This window comes from Chanodichthys erythropterus, chromosome 23, assembly GCF_024489055.1.
Source record: "Chanodichthys erythropterus isolate Z2021 chromosome 23, ASM2448905v1, whole genome shotgun sequence".
NCBI classification, from domain to species: Eukaryota; Metazoa; Chordata; class Actinopteri; order Cypriniformes; family Xenocyprididae; genus Chanodichthys; species Chanodichthys erythropterus.
Window position 1 is genome coordinate 22804205 of NC_090243.1, and position 21824 is coordinate 22826028.

The following is a 21824-nucleotide window of genomic DNA, read 5'->3' on the forward strand; positions in this document are numbered from 1 at the left end:
TGATGAAACCTGAGAGGTATGTGACTCATATAATAATATAATCAACACTTTCAAGGTCCAGAAAGGAACTAAAGACATTGTTAAAACAGTCATGTGACTGCAGTGGTTCAACCTTAATGTTATGAAGAGACGAGAATACTTTTGTGCGCAAAAACAACACAAAAATAACCACTTTATTCAACAATCTCTTCTCTCCTGTGTCATTGTTTACAGGTTCATGGTCAGAACACCGCCTCATTATTGGTCGGCACATGATCAGCTTTGGCCAATACTGAGCCGGCGTTCGGACGTAAACACGGAAGCTTCACTGTGTTACTGCGTCACATGAGTAAGATAATGACACAGAAGAGAAGAGATTGCTGAATAAAGTGGTTATTTTTGTGCACAAAAGTATTCTCGTCTCTTCATAACATTAAGATCCGCTGCAGTCACATGACTGTTTTAACGATGTCTTTAGTTCCTTTCTGGACCTTGAAAGTGTTGATTATATTATTATATGAGTCATAAACCTCTCTGATTTCATCAAAAATATCTTAATTTGTGTTCTTACAGGTGTGGAACAACATGAGGGAGAGAAATTAATGACAGAAATTTCGTTTTTGGGTTTAAGATCTACAGACTCCACAGTGTTTTTCAGGCTCTGCTCAGTTGTGATTATATTTAACATGCGACTAATAGAAAGAAAACATCCAAAACACACATTTAAGTGTTTATTTTATTGCACTTGATCTATTTGTGTCTGTAGATCCTTAAAGGAGTCAGAAATCTCCACTTCAGCAGCTTTACACTTTTATTCATATCTATATTCTGAATGTTTGTTTAAATATCAATCGTCTGATTCATACAACAATTTATTCCTACTATTGTTGACAGTATTTTCTGGTTTATGATAAAGAGAGAAATCCCAAATCCCCTCTGAAAAAACCTTTAACATGTCAATAAAATCAAACAGGAATGTTCTGTTCTGGGACTGTATGCAAATGAGTGCATATTTAATTAGACAGTGCCTCATTTGCATATTTAAGCTTGTAACTGTCTTAATGTGGTGTGATTAAGTGTGGTGGTATTGATGAGTTTTGTTGAACTCGTCACGTGTGTATCCGTGTTCTGAAAAACACTCGTTATACGAGAGAAACTCCAGCTGGTAATTAGCAGCCAGTGGGCCGAGAATAATTTAAGCGCTGTCAGTTTTTGCCCTTTGCAACGAAAGCTGGCTCCATTTTTTATTGTTATTTATTGCGACGTAACTTCTGCGATTAAAACAAGGGCGTCCCTCGAGACGTTGATGAATGTTGTGCGTCAGCCGGTCAAGCGCTCCGTGAGAATAACGCTCTTCACGTCACACGCCGCGTGTTGCTCTTTAATTGCTCCCAATTAGCGGAGCGCCAGCAATTACAGGAAGCGGTTTCTGTTCTCCCCGGTGACACGCGTTTACAGGAAAACAAAAGTCCACGAGGCTCCGCGACCTTCAGCGCTGACGCTCTCCTGCTCTTCCTCCTCCAATTATTTCCTTTAAGAAGTTCCACATCTCAGTTGCTGTTGGTTGTGTTCGCAGCAGCTGCTCGGTGTTTGTCGAGGTCACATGATGGCCTTGTGTTTCAGACGGGCTTATTAGCGCTTCAGATTCGGTGCTTTTTGTGCTCGTCTTGAAGGAACATCTGGAGAGGATATGAAGATGTTCATTGGTGGACTAAAAGTGGAACGAATGAACGCAAATTATTTGAATCAATACATCTGAGTAATTCAGTAGTTTAGATGATCTTTTCAGCTCATAATTACTGAAATAACGATGAATCATTATAATAAACACAGTTATGACACTTCTTCTCAATAAGGTTTCAGTGATCGTTCAGATGTTTCTCTGCACAATAAAAACACGTACAGCAGATGTTGCTGATTTTCATGACATTTCCAGGTCTGCACTTTGAACATTCGCTCATATCTCCGTGTTTTCCATGACCACGGGAACCTGAATCTCCGTATGCCGTGACGTTTCTGCTCTGCGACTGATAAACACCGAAAGGCCACGAGAAGTTTGATTTGATGAAACTTGTGAGATTTTCCCCGAGCGCCGGAGGTCAAGAGTGTTTCTCTAATAAGACTCTTTCTGAACGCGCTTACCTGACCTTCCTGAAGAAAACACACACACACACACACACTCTCTCTCTCTCTCTCCCCGCGGGCCGAACGGCTCCAATTATCCACAGTGAATTATCTAATGACGAGAGCGTCTCCCTCTCCTGCGCTGAAATAAAGGATCGCCTTTTCATTAGGGTCAATTTGCATATAAAAAAGAGAGATGGCTGATAATTCTAATTTCCAATTAGAGTGGAGTGTTAATAATGCGTGCGTGAACAGCCGTCTGCAGGGTCAGCCTCTTCACCCGCCGCTGCAGCATTAATGAGTTTACATGGCTTTAGTCAGTTTACCATAGTAATGCAGAGACAAGTCTTGATCAGCATGATCAGCAGGAAAGTGTTGCTGCTGAAACATCTTTCGTTTGGTGTTATCTTGTGTGTTTGATTCACAGTGTTCTGAGACGCTCACAAATATACATTTTCAGATCTTAATTTGACCTAAACATGAAGTTTGTGTCCAAGCTCTGTTTATGGTCCGTGTGTGGCTTCTGCGGTCAATAATTCATCTGTCGTCTGCTCAATAATGCAGCAGCATCACAAGTGCATTTTGCTGTAATAAAGCTGCAGGGATTTAAATGCGACTCTCATGAATATTCATGTTTGCGAACTTTATTTGTTTGGTTTTTCCCTCCATGTTTGTAAGACAATTACACGTCGAAGCCTCTGAAGATCAGTGGATCGCTGAAGCTCTTACTGAACGACATTTGGAGATATTTGTTCTTGTTTTAAGCACAAACTCACTTCATTTTCATGCATTTATTGTTAATATTTTTGCTTCTCCAGTAAATGCATCTTGATTTAGGAATGTTTAGACATTAGTGCTGGAAGAACATCATTTTTTACTGGTAAAATCATGATCATTTTGTACTGCAGATATTCAGATGGATTTAATGTTAGTAAATCAAGGTCTTTTTCTCATTTGCTCAATCAGCAGCACTTGTCTTGTTTCTCAAGATAAAACATATATAAACAGCTTTAAAAACAAGGTCATTTTACTTTGAGAAGCCAGATAATCATGCGTGTTTGTTTTCAGAGAATATTTCTTAAATGAATTCATTTGTTTGTCTGCAAATTGTTTTCTTGTTAAGTGTAAATCTCTCAGCGCTCAGAGAAGCTGTTTCACAATGAGGCACAAAATAAACTCGATTTAAGAAATATTCCCTGAAAATGTATTAACTCATGCGATTCTGCTTCTGGAGTACATTGATCTTGTTTTAAGGACGTTTATGTGTTTTTAGAGGAAAACATGTCAAATATATTATGAGTATATTATAAAACATTAACATCATGATTATCTGGAAACATCTGAAACAATGTGAAAAGCACTACACAAATACATTTGACTTAGAAATAACGAAACATATCATTAAAAAAATCAGTGATTTTGAAGAAAAGCTCTGAATGTTTTTCCTCATATGGTTGAGTCTGTCGTCTGTGTGGATCATCAGACTGTTCACATTTACTGAAGCTTGTGTGTTTGCATCTCGTGTGACACGAGTCTAACGCTTCTCTCTCTCTGTCTGTCTCTCACAGGAAACCAAAATCGATTGTGTTCGTGTGGCCACTAAAGGTGGGTCTGTGTGAGAGAAATCGAGTGCTCTGATTGAAACATGTTCCTTAAATGATTCCAGCATGTCTGCAGAAATAACTCTGACTGTGTTGGGAATGGAAAACTAGCTGAGCGTTCACTGCACACACACACACACACACACACACACACTTACTTTTATTATTAAATTGTGATCAAATCAAATCAAGATGATGTTTAAAATCAGGACAGATATAGAGCTCAACAGTCGAGATCTGGGAGTGAAAATCTGTCCGTTTTCTCCAGATGTGAATTGATTTTTAATGGTATCTTCTAAAGACAGACCTCCCTTAAACCCTGAGGCTGTAAATCGATGGTACATTTTTTAGATAATCACATTTGATAGCAGAAGTCTTCCTGAAAACTACATTACCCATAATCCTGCAAAGAACTCTCCACCAATCAGTGAAAAGAAGCAAGCAAATCATCCTAAAACAACTCAATATCTCTCCGTAATCAACTCAATATCCCTACGTGCAATATCCCTCAATAACCATATATATATATATATATATATATATATATATATATATATATATATATAAAAGTGCAAACAACATATATATGTGCAAACTACTTAAATATATATACATACAAACGACATATATGTAAACTTCTTAAATATATATACGTGCAAATTACATATATGCAAACTACTTAAATATATATACGTGCAAACAACATATATGCAAACTACTTAAATATATGTGCAAACTACTTATATATATATATATATTTATATATATATATATATAAAAGTTCAAACAACATATATATGTTCAAACTGCTTAAATATATATACATACAAACGACATTTATGCAAACTTCTTAAATATATATACGTGCAAACGTCATATATGCAAACTACTTAAATATATATGTGCAAACTACTTATATATAAGTGCAAACAACATATATATGTGCAAACCACTTAAATATACGTGCAAATGACATATATGCAAACTACTTAAATATATATACACATACAAACGACATTTATGCAAACTACTTAAATATATATACGTGCAAACGACATATATGCAAACTACTTAAATATATATACATACAAACGACATATATGCAAACTACTTAAATATATATACATACAAACGACATTTATGCAAACTACTTAAATATATATACGTGCAAACGACATATATGCAAACTACTTAAATATATATGTGCAAACTACTTATATATAAGTGCAAACAACATATATATGTGCAAACCACTTAAATATACGTGCAAATGACATATATGCAAACTACTTAAATATATATACATACAAACGACATTTATGCAAACTACTTAAATATATATACGTGCAAACGACATATATGCAAACTACTTAAATATATATACATACAAACGACATTTATGCAAACTACTTAAATATATATACGTGCAAACGACATATATGCAAACTACTTAAATATATATACATACAAACGACATATATGCAAACTACTTAAATATATATACATACAAACGACATTTATGCAAACTACTTAAATATATATACGTGCAAACGACATATATGCAAACTACTTAAATATATATACATACAAACGACATTTATGCAAACTACTTAAATATATATACGTGCAAACGACATATATGCAAACTACTTAAATATATATACGTGCAAACGACATATATGCAAACTACTTAAATATATATGTGCAAACTACTTATATATAAGTGCAAACAACATATATATGTGCAAACCACTTAAATATACGTGCAAATGACATATATGCAAACTACTTAAATATATATACATACAAACGACATTTATGGAAACTTCTTAAATATGTATATGTGCAAACGACATATATGCAAACTACTTAAATATATATACGTGCAAACGACATATATGCAAACTACTTAAATATATATACGTACAAACGACATTTATGCAAACTACTTAAATATATATATACGTGCAAACGACATATATGCAAACTACTTAAATATATATACATTCAAACGACATTTATGCAAACTACTTAAATATATATACATACAAACAACATTTATGCAAACTACTTAAATATATATACGTGCAAACGACATTTATGCAAACTACTTAAATATATATACGTGCAAACGACATTTATGCAAACTACTTAAATATATATACGTGCAAACGACATATATGCAAACTACTTAAATATATATATACAAACGACATTTATGCAAACTACTTAAATATATATACGTGCAAACGACATATATGCAAACTACTTAAATATATATACGTGCAAACAACATATATGCAAACTACTTAAATATATGTGCAAACTACTTATATATATATATATATATATATATATATAAAAGTGCAAACAACATATATATGTTCAAACTACTTAAATATACGTGCAAACGACATATATGCAAACTACTTAAATATATACGTGTAAATGACATGTGCAAACTACTTAAATATATATACATGCAAGCTACTATATATATATATATATATATATATATATATATATATATATATATATATATATATATGTGCAAACAAATTATATGCGTGCAAACTACTTATATATATACGTGCAAACGACATATATATACATGCAAGCTACTTATATATATATATATATGTGCAAACTACTTATATATATATATATATATATATATATATACACATGCAAACTACATATATATATATATATATATATATACATGCAAGCTACTTATATATATATATATATGTGCAAACTACTTAAATATATATATACGTGTAAACTACTTATATATATAAGTGCAAACGACATATATATATACATGCAAGCTACTTATATATGTGTGCAAACAACTTATATGCATGCAAACTACTTAAATATACATACACATGCAAACTACATATATATATATATATATATATATATATATATATATAAGTAGCTTGCATGTATATATATGTAGTTTGCATGTGTATATATATATATATAAGTAGCTTGCATGTATATATATGTAGTTTGCATGTGTGTATATATATATATATATAAGTAGTTTGCATGTATATATATACACATGCAAACTACATATATATATAAGTAGTTTGCACATATATATATATAAGTAGCTTGCATGTATATATATGTAGTTTGCATGTGTATATATATAAGTAGTTTGCACATATATATATATATATATATATATATATATATAAGTAGCTTGCATGTATATATATGCAGTTTGCATGTATATATATATTAATATATTAATTTTAAATCTTTAATCTCTGATTTTAGATCAACATTCACAATGTTGTGATTCTCTTCGATTATAATTCTCTATAGAAAATGTTTAAGTCAGGATTCAGTCCTTGAACCTGAGATTATGTGAGATCGACGGTGACGTGACGCTGTTATTCCTCAGCGCAGTCACTAAACATGACGTTAAACTGCAGAAGTGAGCGTTTGACGGCTCTGTGGGGAAACATCTCACATCACGACAGATGGAGAATCACTGCGATGAACAGCCAGTGTCTCGGCGTCCGGCGTCGCTGTATTCTCTGACCTCTCCTGCACCATTAGGAGAGTTTCTGAGGCCTTTCTCGTGCTACTCTGCGTGCCGTTTGTGATTTAATTGAGCGCAGATGGTACATAATCTGTTTTCCTGTCTACACGCCACGTCTCTAATGGTGTCAAGCCTGTTCCATGCAAATGAGAGTTTGTGGCTTTAGTGTTCAAACAGAAAACCCAGTAAATCCCGAGCAGTTCGTCCAAAATAAGAATTCACCGTCGCAGCAGTCGGATCTGTGGCGCTCTATACCTGTCAATCCTCGCGCACACGGACATGTTAGATCACGTTCTTCCTCAGTGTTTCTGTCTTGTTTCCCAGCACAAATATCTAAACATTCTCAAATTAAGATATTTTTACTGGAGAAGCAAAATGACTGAAGATATTAACAAAAAATGTATGAAAATGAAGTTAGATTGTGCTTAAAACAAGAACAGATATCTGCCAGTGGAGTCAGAAAAATGTTCTTGTTTTCCCTTTGAGTGAAGTAGACTTTTCTGACCGCACTGGTTTCCCAATGTGTCATGAAATCACTTGAAGGGTATATTTTTATATTTTCGAGGAAGTCAGTTGTGTTTTCCACTTACATGTCAAAATGTACATACAATAATTCACTGACCTTCAATGTCAAGCTATTAATTCTCACTGAGCATGTGAATAAACCTCTCTTTCTCCAGCTCTTCCGAAGCCCTCGTGAGCTGCCGTTCAACCTCAGACTGACAACCTCACTAGAGATTTGGTGCTAATGCCATACTTGATCAATAAGTCTAGAAATATAAAATAATTTGGACATATTTATTGATATTCTTGGTCTTGAAGTTAGTATTTAGAAGTCAAATCACCTTTACTTCTGTTTCTAAGCAGCTTCACAGTAGTAAACCTGTGTTAATGTTGAAAAACTGATGATTTCTCACAGGCTCTTCTGTGTGATTTTGTTCACGAAGCGTTTTGGGTCTGGTCCGGCCGCTCACGAGGGTTTGTACAGGAGCGTGTGTCTCTGCTCTGCATTAATAACCCTGCAGAAGTAACAAATGCCTCAGAGTATCTCTCTCTCTCTCTGTCTCTCTCTCTCTCTCTCTCTGCATGTTGGCTGGATCTCTTCTCTTGTTCTAGCTGCCATTATTGTGACACAGCTCACCACGCCATATGTGCGAATCGCACCCGCTGCTGGCGACAACCAACTAACAGGTCAGAACTTCCACCGTCCACCTCACTCTGTGTGTGTGTGTGTGTGTGTGTGTGTGTGTGTGTGTGTGTGTGTACTTGTTTTTGTGAAATATCAGGACATAAATGTGTATAATGACATGGGTATGACATGGGTATTACAAAAAGAGGTGAAATATGAGGACATTCAGCATGTCCCCACTTTTCAAAAGGCTTATAAATCATACAGAATGAGTTTTTGTGAGAAAGTAAAAGTGTGCACAGTTTCCTGTGAGGGTTAGGTTTAGGGTTAGGGGCAGTGTAGGGGGATAGTAAATACGGTTTGTACAGTATAAAAACCATTATGTCTATGGAATGTCCCCACATTTCACAAAAACAAACATGTGTGTGTGTGTGTGTGCTAAACCAGGCCCGTTTCTGCTTTGTGTGTTTGTTCATGTCCATGCCATATTTCACTCCAAAATGAAAATAAATAAATAATAATATAATATATAATATTTATATAGAATTAAAATATTTTATATTTTTATTTATATAATTTAGTATTTTTATAATATTTTTATAATATTTTTTATTATTTTTGTATTTTTTATTAATAGTAGTGTTTTTAAGCATAACGATTTTGCATATATATATATATATATATATATATTATTTTTATGTTTAATATAATTTTATATAATATAAAGTATTTTGTATTTTTACTTATATTATTTAGTATTTTATAATATTTTTTATTATTTTTATTATTTTACTATTTTTTATTAATAGTGGTGTTTAAGCATGAAGATTTAGCATATATATATTTTATATTATTTTTGTTTATATTATAAAGTATTTTATATTTTTATTTATATTATTTAGTATTTAAATTTTTTATTATTTTGGTATTTTTTTAAATTAATAGTAGTATTTTTAAGTATGAAGATTTAGCATTTTTTAAAGCAAATTTTCATTATTATAATGTCAAAATAAAAACATTTATTTTTTTCAGTTGATTTATATATATCATGGTAGTGTTCGTTGTACTGCTATACATTTATGCAGATTTAAATAAATAAATAAAATCATGGTTTTCATGCCAAATGTAATTTCTTAATTTTTTATTTTTATTTTTGGGGTGAAATATGAGCTGGGCATGTTTTTTTTTTATTAATCTGTGCAACTTTTTCATTTCTTTTTTATAGTGCTATATGGTATATTTGAGTATTTCTTGCGTGTGTGTGACCCGTGACCGGGTGTTTAGTCGTGTTTGTCGATTCGTTTAAGCTGTGAATGGACGCAGGTTGAAAAGGTAATTGAGGATTTTCAGGGTTACGTCCGTCTGATGAGCTTCATTTGATCCCTGCTGTTTCCTCCCCGCAGAAGGTCACTTTCTATTAGCCGAATCTGCACTCTGAATACACGCATTTACTGCGGAAAATAAACGCCGGAGCAGGAGTCGCTAAATTAGCTGCTTTTTTTTCAGCGCTGTTGTCCGTCAAAGGAATCAGTGTGACCCCGGCAAACCCGAAACCAAAGACCACAGCGTTTGCAGCGTGACCAACACATCCCGCTTAAATTACATCTCAATATTCAGAGTGTTTGTGGAGCCGTCCCAGCTGACGCTCTCATCCGCCTCTGGGAAATGCAGGATTTCATCCGTGAATCGTTTCATCGCGGATCTTTTATGCTGAAGTGGTTCACTGTGATTGATGTTTTCCACAGATGAACAGTGAAGAGAATTCTGGCTTGTTTTTTAATTAAACCTCACGACTGATTCTTCTGATAACTCGCCTCTTCTGTTGTTGAATCAGTGAGTCATGTGACTCAGTGCAGTCGAGTGTTTGTTTGACCTCTGGTCAGCGTGTTCAGACGCTCCAGAAAGCTAATCAACGTCATGACAATAACAAAGATTCATGCTAATAATCATGCTCATATTTCAGAACAGAATTCCTTAGTTTTAATGATTTGATCAGTGAAGTGTTGAAGAGTTGATCAGAGTGCAGAAACTCCAGGTTTAAAGGTGGTTTTTAACTGGATCTACATGTTCCAAAATCCAACTTAAGCCGGTTTGAGCTGGTTTTTCCAGCGGGAAGCTAAAGATATAATTATGAAATTAAAAAGCCATAATTATGGGATAAAAAGTCAAAATTATGAGATTGACGTCATATTTATGAGACAAAAGTCAAAAGTTATAATTATGACAAAATTATGAGATAACGATAAGTGCAGGATAAAACATTGAAATTGACAAAGTTATAATTATGAGATAAAAGTAAAAACTATGAGATTGACATCATATTTATGAGACAAAAGTCAAAATTATGAGATTAACAAGTCAATTATGATATAGTACATAATATTTATGAAATAAAAGTAAATTATTATGATACAGAAGTCAAAATGATGAAATACTAAGTTATTATTATGAGATAAAAGTCAATTATGAGATTAAAAAGTCAAAATTATGAAATATTGAGTTATAATTATGAGAAAATTTGAAATGATGAGATTAAAAAGCCATAATTATGAGATAAAGTCGAAATTATGATTAGTAGTCAGATTTTAATGTCATAATTTGACACTTCTTACGTTAGAATCATGATTTAATATGTCATCATCTTCTCTCTCTAAAGTGAACCTCGAACCCGAACACGTCACCATGGCAACAGCTGATGGATGCTGTCAGGCCTTGATTGAGAAAGTGTAGCCGGCAGGACCAGACGATCCACACTATGTTTCATCCTCCTCTCATTTAGCGCTGGAAATCACATTACACTGTAGACAGACGAGCGCTCTGACCTCTGACCTCTGTTTATAGAACTCAACCCGCTCGAACAGAGGAGTTACAGTGCGCAGATCTGATCTTTGTGTAGCTCATGATTCATTGAAGGATCAGCTTGTTTCTCCTAAAATAATAAAAATAAGAATCATCTGAGCAGTTTGAGTCTTGGTTGAGATTTTTCTTTTCTTCAAGCGAACCGAAGCTAGAATAACCAATGATTCAGTGTCTGCTAACACTGACCTGTGTTACTAACAGAAAGCACATCATCAGATAAATCTTATTTCATTCACTTCCTGCTGCTGAATGTCTGTGTGTCACATGATGTCCGTTTGTTGTATTTTCATCCAATCACAGTGACTCATTTCAGCAATGATTGTCTGGACTTCCTGTTGCAGGTGCCGCCACCCGGAAGCCCGATGCGGTGGAGCCCGAGAAACAGACGGATCACACGGTGAAGATCGCCGGCGTCATCGCCGGCATCCTGCTCTTCGTCATCATCTTCCTCGGCGTGGTGCTGGTCATGAAGAAACGGTAAGAGCTTCACTTCCCTTCAACAATAATTCATCTGATCTGATTAACATGAATGTGTTTGAATTGTGTTTAATTCCTTTAAAGCTGAAGTGTGTCATTTACGCACCGCTGCACTCCCACCTGTCAGTCACGCAGATAGCCCCGCCCCCAAACTCACATCATTGGTTGAGGATGCTTTGAATTATAGCCTACTGAATCAAAATGATAAAGTAAAAGTCAATATTTTGACATAAAAAGTCATAATTATGAGATAAAAAGTCAAAATTATGAGATCAAAAAATCTAAATTATGATATACCAAGTCATAATTGTGAGATAAAAGTCATAATTATAGGAACAAAGTCATAACTATGAGATAAATCAAATTTTTGAGATTAAAAGAATGATATACTAAGTTATAATTATGAGATAAAAAGTCATGATTATGAGAAAGTCAACATTATGGCCTAATAAATCGAAATTATGAGATAAAAACTCAAAATTTTGAAATAAAAAGTCATAATTATGAGAAAAAAAAGCCAAAATTATGGCCTAATAAATCAAAATTATGAAGTAAAAGTCAGTATTTTGGCATAAAAAGTCACAATTATCAGATAAAAATTTAAAATTGTGATATACAAAATTTTGAGATTAATAGAATGATATAAGTTATAATTATATTATATGATTATGTTATAATTATGAGAAAGTCAACATTATGGCAAAATTATGAAAAAAAAGTCCAAATTTAGAGATAAAAGTCATGATTATGAGAAAAAAAGCCAAAATTATGGCCTAATAAATCCAAATTATGAAATATTAGTCAATATTTTTGGCATATAAAATGTCATAATTATGTGATAAGTCAAAATTTTAAGATCAAAATGATGATATACTAAGTCATAGTTATGAGAAAAAAAGTCATGATTATGAGAAAGTCAACATCATGGCCTAATAAATTGAAATTATGAAATAATAGTCAATATTTTGGCATAAAACGTCATAAGTATGAGATAAAAAGTCATGATTATGAGAAAAAAGGCAACATTATGGCCTAATCAAAATTATGAAATTTCTACAATGATTATATAACAAGTCATTATTATGAGGAAAAAAGTTAAAATTATGGCCCAATAAATCAATATTATTAAATAATTCAATATTTTGGCATAAAAAGTCACAATTATCAGATAAAAATTTAAAATTGTGATATACTAAGTCATAATTATGAGATAGAATGTCATGATTATAAGAAAAAAAGGTCAAGTCTGGAATAAAAAGAAAATTATGAAACAAAAGTCAAAATTATGACATAAAAAGCCATAATTATGAGAAAAAGGTGAATAATGTGACATACTAAGTAATAATTGTGACAAAAATCATGACAAAAGTCATAATTATGATGTCAAAATTGAGATGATAAATTGAAATGATGACAAACTGGAAATTATTAGATAAAGTTGAAATTCATTTACTCCCACCGTCCGTCAGTCAAACAGATAGCCCCGCCCCCAAGCCCGCGCCATTGGCCGAGGATGTTCCGATCATTTACAGTGACCCCGAGCGTGAAGATCCGAGAAAGCAGCGACGCACTTCAGCTTTAATGAAATGATCTCATGTCACGGCATCATCCAGTGCCCATGAACACATGAAAGTCAGAGGAATCTTTGCCGATTCTCTGTTCGCTTTTCAGTCGGCCCCTTTTGTCAGCTGAACACAGAATAATTGATTTGATCGCTCTGATAAGCACCATTACACGCTTTGTGGCACCAATACATGCTGCCTGATGAAATATTAATTTTTCCTCTCTCCGCGCCGCTCTCGAGCAAACGGCGGCGCTTTAATGACCCGGCGACGGGAAACAGCACAAATATTTTCCAAGCTTATCTTGTGCAGAAAGAAAAAAAAAGAGTGAAAGAAAAGCAAGATAAGAGAGAAAAATTGATGAAAGGCGTTTTTTTCAAAGAGACGCCGAGGGCGAGTTTACATTAGATCCCGTCCTCAGCTGGAGTAAAACCGCCGGAGTTCAGGACGAGCAAACATCCCGACGAGTGAGTCTCTGCTTTAGATTCCCAGCCTGTGTTCAGAGGTTCAGATGTAAATTGAAGGCAGGGCTGAGTAAATATGTTTTTAATGAGAGTCATTACGCTCTCAGAATAAGGGTATTTGTCTCTATTGATTTTGCTGTTGAGCCTCAAAATGGCCAAACATTTGAAGAGGGATGCCTTCATTTTGCTGACTAGCCAATTTACGTCAGATCGTTTGTATGCGTCGGCCCGGGCCATTTTAGCATAATGACCTTGGCATCGCATGTTAAATCTCAGGGTAATTTGATGGGATCCATATCCACTGACATCAGTAATTGAGTCAGGCCTCGATTCACGATTAAGAGAGACAACTAATAAACTCCGAGTGCTAGAATTACCTTTTCCCAGTCAAACTCTCACTTCAGCCTGTTTCTGACCGCTCCGCCGCTCTCTCTGTCCTGTCCTCTCTCTGATCTGACCTGCCTTTGACGCAAATGAAAATGAAGCTGTGAGAGTCTCCATAATTCACTTCAGTCAAGCCTTATTTGTGAGAATGTTTTGCTCAAAATTCCTCCCGCTTGAGCTCGACTTCTGACCCGTGTTTGATCATTCTGCTTTGTATGCAAGTATTGCATAAAAAGTCATAATTATGAGGGGGAAAAAGTCAAAATTATGGCCCAATAAATCAAAATGATGAAATAAAAGTCAATATTATGGCATAAAAAGTCATAATTATGAGATACAAAATCAGAATTATGAGATCAATAAATCAAAATTATGATATATTAAGTCATAATTATGTAGGAAAAAAATTATCAAAATTAAATCAAAATTATGGCCCAATAAATCAAAATTATGAAATAAAAGTCAATATTATGGTATAAAAAGTCATAATTATGAGATACAAAATCAGAATTATGAGATCAATAAATCAAAATTATGATATATTAAGTCATAATTATGTAGGGAAAAAGTCAAAATTATGGCCTACTAAATGAAAAATATTAAATTAAAGTCAATATTATGGCAAAAAGTCATAATTATGAGATAAAAAAATATAAATGATGATATATTAAGTCATAATTATGAGGGGAAAAAAGTCAAAATTATGGCCTACTAAATAAAAAATTATGAAATTAAAGTCAATATTTTGGCATAAAAGTCATAATTATGAGATAAAAAGTCATAAATATGAGATACAAAAAATCTAAATTATGATATATTAAGTCATAATTATGAGGGGGGAAAAGTCCAAATTATGGGCTAGTAAATCAAAATTATGAAATAAAAGTCAATATTTTGGCATAAAAAGTCATAATTATGACAGACTAAATAATAAATATGAAATTAAAGTCAATATTTTCAGCATAAAAAGTCAAAATTATGGCCTACTAAATCAAAAATATGAAATAAAACTCAACATTTTGACAAAAGAATCTTAAGTCGGGAATAAAAGACAATTTTGAAATAAAAGTCAATACTGTGCCATAAAAAGTCATAATTATGAGGGGAAAAAAGTCCAAATTATGGGCTAATAAATCAAAATTATGATATATTAAGTCATAATTATGTAGGGAAAAAATTATCAAAATTAAATCAAAATTATGGCCCAATAAATCAAAATTATGAAATAAAAGTCAATATTATGGTATAAAAAGTCATAATTATGAGATACAAAATCAGAATTATGAGATCAATAAATCAAAATTATGATATATTAAGTCATAATTATGTAGGGAAAAAGTCAAAATTATGGCCTACTAAATGAAAAATATTAAATTAAAGTCAATATTATGGCAAAAAGTCATAATTATGAGATAAAAAATATAAATGATGATATATTAAGTCATAATTATGAGGGGAAAAAAGTCAAAATTATGGCCCAATAAATCAAAATTATGAAATAAAAGTCAATATTATGGCATAAAAAGTCATAATTATGAGATAAAAAATCAGAATTATGAGATCAATAAATCAAAATTATGATATATTAAGTCATAATTATGTAGGGAAAAGGTCAAAATTATGGCCTACTAAATGAAAAATATTAAATTAAAGTCAATATTATGGCAAAAAGTCATAATTATGAGATAAAAAAATATAAATGATGATATATTAAGTCATAATTATGAGGGGAAAAAAGTCAAAATTATGGCCTACTAAATAAAAAATTATGAAATTAAAGTCAATATTTTGGCATAAAAGTCATATTTATGAGATAAAAAGTCATAAATATGAGATACAAAAAATCTAAATTATGATATATTAAGTCATAATTATGAGGGGGGAAAAGTCCAAATTATGGGCTAGTAAATCAAAATTATGAAATAAAAGTCAATATTTTGGCATAAAAAGTCATAATTATGACAGACTAAATAATAAATATGAAATTAAAGTCAATATTTTCAGCATAAAAAGTCAAAATTATGGCCTACTAAATCAAAAATATGAAATAAAACTCAACATTTTGACAAAAGAATCTTAAGTCTGGAATAAAAGACAATTTTGAAATAAAAGTCAATACTGTGCCATAAAAAGTCATAATTATGAGGGGGAAAAAGTCCAAATTATGGGCTAATAAATCAAAATTATAAAAAAAAAAAGTCAATATTTTGCAATAAAAAGTCATAATTATAAGGGGAAAAAGTCAATATTATAGTCGATAAATAAAACTCGCCATTTTGACAAAAGAATCTTTAGTCTGGAATAAAAGACAATTTTGAAATAAAAGTCAAAATTACGACATAAAAAGTTGATTAATAAATGAAGCACAGTCTCATTAACGAAGTGCATTTGTGTAAATTTGACTGTAAATGTTGCAGTGAACACGAGCAGATCGATTGTAATTACTCAAAATCAATGAGCGATTGGTTTTATGTACAAACATAAATGATGAAATGCAAGTGTAATTACAAATATAAATCCAACAGCCTTTCTCAAGACATTAATTATGATTCATTCTATCTGATGGCTGAAATGTTGTTTTTATAAATAAATAAATGAGAACTTGAGCTTGTTTTGAAAGATTTACACAGCCTCGTTATCATTTGCTTCTAATTAAATATGAACTCTGTGGTTCCTAGAGAGACGCTGCTAACGAGATATTAACAAATGCCACGCCCACACTCTAGGCTCCGCCCACACACACACACAGTCACTGCAGGAAGTGGTCACATGTGTCACCATATCAGGTTTTGTTCATTTTTCTATATTTTCAGACATTAATATTTTTACTTTTTCTTTCCTTCCATTTTCATTCCCCCCTCCACCCCTTCCACCACTGCTTTTGCCCTTCCACCCCACTCGGCAGAAGATCCTATCACTCCTACACTTACTACCTGTAAGTAACCACTTTGTGAAAACTAGTTGCAGTGCTTTCTCTTCCACGCCTCTCTTGATATTCCATGCATGACTTCCTTCCTCCCTTCAAACTCCAGCCTGAGCTCCCGCCGGCAGGACCCGGGTCTTCTGGCCTCGGCCCGGGACCGCCTCTTACGCTTTTAATGATGGATGCTAAAACCCCGTACTGGCGTTGATAAACTCGCCTCCATTTTTGCCTTTTTGAATCATTCATCACAGCAAACGCTGGAAATATGGTAATTTCTCTCTTGAGGAAATTCTCTTTGCTGCTGCGGTTTGAAGGGGAGGATCCGATCGCTCGCTGATTCCCTGACATGATGAAAAATTCCCTTAGAGTTCAAGAAGCTTCATTACGAGTAGCAGGAATCCCGTTTTCCCGTTGCCTCCACAGGCGAAGGGAACGCTGGAACTCTTCCGACCCGATGCGGACCGTCCTGTTCATTTCCCTCCATGTTTTATCTCAGTTCTGTTTCGTTCGTTTATGCATGAGTCTGTTGAGCGCATGTCAGTCATCATCATGTGTCACACACACACACACACACACACGCGATCTGATTGGATAGTTAACTTTTGGATGTAACACTTGGATTAGATCATTTGACCCATTATTTGAATGTCATTCATTAGATACAAAGAAACAAATCATGTTTCTTTTTTTTAGAATAAAGACACATTTTACAATCAAAACATTTGATACAAAATAACACAGCAGATCTCGCTCATAGTTATTTCTGATGAAGGACATTCACACATTCACAATGCAGATATTTATTTGATAAAGCTTTATGTCAGTTGTGTGTTCAGCATTATTTGGTACATTTACAATAGTTCATGCATTAGTTTACACTGGTTTGATCTTAACTGTTCATAGTTCATGAAATAATATTAACAGCTGAACTTCTGATTTTAATAGTGTGTTAGTAATTCATCATTAGCTCTTGTTATAAAGCGTGGTAAAGCAGACGTGAATTAATGTAGTTTATTTTTAGAGAACGCGGCTGACAAATATGAGATTTAATCTGGTTTATAGACGTTGAGGGATTTCTTCAGCGGTTCAAACGTGACATTCACGGAGCAGGAATGTTTGTGACGGGATTCAGAGCCTCCGCCAGGATTAGAATAAGATCCGGGAGTCTGTTGATCAGATCCGCCGATATGCCAAAGATCTCCTGCGTTTATAACTCTCTCTATATTTGGACACATTCCTCTCGCTGTCTGGATTTACAGTATTATCAGTAAAATCATGTTTAAATGGGTTACAAGGCCTTTTATAATTTAACTGAAGAACGACAGTAGAGGAAGAACTTAGTTTTACTCGCGCTCTGTGATTCATTCCGGTTGATATTCTTCAGTGAAAACGGTTTTGTTCAGTGGCCATTTCTGCAGATTACAAATGAGTCAATGAATCGTACTGTTTCTCATTCAGAATGATTCGTTCACTTAGGACAGGATTAAGAACGGATATTTGTATCACTGAGGATCCAACATGAATTCTTTTAAGTAAACGAATCATTTTGTGCGAGAACATTTTGTTTGTTATGATGCTTAAAACATTTCTTACTCAGAAAAATCCACAGAGTAAAATCAGCTCTGCTCAGAGTACATTTGGTCCTTCTCTAAATAGTGTAAAGTTAAAGAGATAATTAAGCAATTAATTAATTAATGATAGTGCATTAGTGATGAACACCTGCTGTTAACAAGCAGAATCACTGAAGAAAAGAGAAACACAGCCTTATTAATTGCTTAATTATCTCATTAACTCTGCTTCAGTGTTACTTTAACACTCTTTAGAGAGGAACCGTATGTACTCTGAGCAGAGCTGATTTAACTCTGGGGATTTTACTGTGTAGATGATTTGACGATCATAATAAGAATCTTTTTTGTGAAGAGATTCGGTGGCCGGTTTCATATTTATCCCAGTAAATCCTGACAAATGAGCATCATTCCTGTTATGAGTCATTGAATCATTCACGTTTATTTGTTAAAAATGCACAGATTCATTCACGACTGAAACAAGTCGTATTATTTCGTATTAAAATGTGCACATGATCAGATCTTCTAAGAGTCGTGTTCAGCACGATAATGAACAAATCAGAATGATTCGTTGACTTAAAGGATTTGTTGATTCATTGAATCTGGTCTAAAATTGGTGCACGATTCATTTTCACTAATAGATTTCACAAACAATGACAATGAATTAAACATGAAATTTTGAAGTAGTTTAGTATTTTCAAAAATAGTAAAATGTACTCCAATAAATGCAACTTTGAAAAATCACTTTTTCCCAATGAAGATGTTAATTAAATCTCATGATGTCTTTTTTCTCTCTTTTAAAGTGGACAGACTCACTCGTCATATGTTATGTGAAAAGACAGATGTAAGTGTTTATAAAACTGGATATAAGTGTATTCCTGCCATAAATATTCCAGTCCTAGAGTCTGCGGTCACATAAAGACCCGTCATAAACCATCGAGCTCGTTTCTCTCTCTCTCGTTTAGCTCCGCCGCTGATGGAGCGCGAGGCCTTAATTAAATCCTTCACCGAGGCCTCACGCAGAACAAGAAACAAATTAATTGTAACAAGAGGAAGCGCATTTGTCTCGGCTGAGGAAAGAGGAAGGCGGGGAAGAGAGAGAGAATCGCCTCGCCACGATCCGCCGATCGCTCCCGTACTCTAAATGGTAATGGGATCAGATGAGGAAAGTTTGGAAATGAGTCACCAACAGCAATCAGACTCCGTAATTAAATCAGAGTCTAATTAACGTCTATTAATGGGTGCGCGCGGCATACCTGGGGATTCAGAGCGTGCAAATCCTCATAAAACCTCCCAGAGGAGACGGAATGAATCACGGAGCGTTCGACTCGCACACAAACCTGTGAACCAATCAGAAACTGCGCTCTGTGCAAAACTCGCCAGAATTCAAAACGCATATAATCAGGTGTTAATCAGTTTATTAATGAATGCATGTGTTATTTACAGCATCTGCACTGAGATTGAGGCATCTGGTGTTCATCAGAGCTTCCTCAGGTCAAAGGTCGAGCCGGAAGCGTCTTCTGTGTGGCTTTTGAAGTAACGCAATGAAGCAGAGCAGCGTAAACGGCCTTCAGCGCTGCCCTCGTTTAGTTCAGCTCAAAGGCGAGAGCTGAGAGGTCAGGGGTCAGCGCGACTGAAGGGAATGAAGTGAATCTGGTGTTGGATTGAGCGGAGATGTGCTGCGTTCTTCATTCACTAACACTGAACTATTCATGTCTCATATCAATACAGCACACACTTCTGTGCCTCATCAAATCAAGCGTTAAAGTTATGTCATTTATAAGTTTATTATCATTAATTAATTTAATATAACCACAATGAGTGTTTTTGACTGTTTTCACAGCGTTGAGTCTGAAAATCATCCTTGAAATGTTGTTTTGGAAATAGAAAGCACATGTGGTAAACATAGTTGTTTTTCCGCCTCTATTTAAAGGCAGACAAACATTTATTCCATTTGTAAGAGCTTTGAAATATTTATTTGCTGGGACTGGATGTGAAGCTCGTGCGCGGATGTTTTAGTGCAGTAAAGCTGCAGGTCACAGTGAAGTTTAATGGACATGAAAACGCCGTTAGTGTTGGACAGCAGCTCACACGCACTGAACGCAGGATCTGCAGTACGAAGGTGTTTAGATTGAGTGACGTGAGCAACTGTTGCTTCAGTTAATGTGACTCTTTCTGACAGATGTTGGTACGGCTGCGGTCGGCTGATGAGCAGCAGATGTTTGTGATGCAGATTTGAGCTTCACCTGCAACCGTTTAATTAAACTGTCAACACATTACGTCTTAATATTTCTCCACCTCATATAATCCTTCATGCCTGAAGAGCACAAAAACACACTTCAGATCATATTAAAATGACAAATCAAGAAGTTCTGCTGCGATGGAAAGAACTCAGTCTTTCTGATCTTATTATTGAGTTCATCTTTTGTTGAGCTGAAAGGATTCAAGAATCTAAATTATACTTTTCTGGAGTTTTTATTCTGCAGTGATCAGTTTACTCAAGGCCTGTTGATCTGTAATGCTGATGTGACACATTAATAAATATAAAATTATAATTATATCAATATATCAATCAGTAATCATATAGAAATGAAGTAGAATATAAGTCAGTATGTATGGCCAGAGGGAATGCTGGGAGACTCCTGCTTGTCTGTCAGTGTAAATGTGCAGGTGACCTCTGAATCTGCGGGAAGTGCGTTTGATGGCGCTGACAGCTCGTGTCAGGCTTCAGTGCTCATTTCAATACGCCTCTGAAATCATCAGTCATACATGCTAATAGAAACCTCACGCCGCTGTCAAACAAAGTGCTGCTTCAGAATTTAATAGAGATCCACTTATAGTTGGACCGACGGAATAAACTGTCATAGATACCTGCATAATTCAATATATCATACACATCTATATCAGCGTGCTGTAACACTTTCCTGAGTCATGTCAGTGTTTTCATATGCAAAACTCATGCCACGATGATAGGGTGTGGTGTGTGGTTGCTAGAGTGTTGAAATGGTTGCTAGGGTGTTGCTATGTGGTTACTAAAATGTTTTGGTGGTTGCTAGAGTGTTCAGGGTGGTTTCTAGGGTGTTGCTATGTAGTTGCTAAAGTGTTCTAGTGGTTGCTAGGGTGTTTCTATGTAGTTGCTAAATGTTCTGTTGGTTTCTGAGGTGTTTTTATGTGGTTAAATTATTGTGGTAGTTT

At 34.2% G+C, this 21824-nt stretch overlaps 1 protein-coding gene across 12 annotated transcripts in view; it reads left to right on the plus strand.

Moving 5' to 3' along the window:
- The window catches only part of ptprma (protein tyrosine phosphatase receptor type Ma), a 188444-nt gene that overhangs the window by 122301 nt on the left and 44319 nt on the right, over window positions 1-21824 (plus strand). For 5 of the 12 annotated variants that reach the window (XM_067377872.1, XM_067377874.1, XM_067377878.1 and 2 more), the window contains 4 exons: window positions 3672-3708; window positions 8383-8457; window positions 11596-11731; window positions 17047-17076. In XM_067377872.1, coding sequence (XP_067233973.1) covers window positions 3672-3708; window positions 8383-8457; window positions 11596-11731; window positions 17047-17076 — 278 coding nt within the window. The remainder of the gene's footprint in view (window positions 1-3671; window positions 3709-8382; window positions 8458-11595; window positions 11732-17046; window positions 17077-21824) is intronic. The other 7 variants (XM_067377880.1, XM_067377881.1, XM_067377883.1 and 4 more) reach the window with 3 other exon arrangements.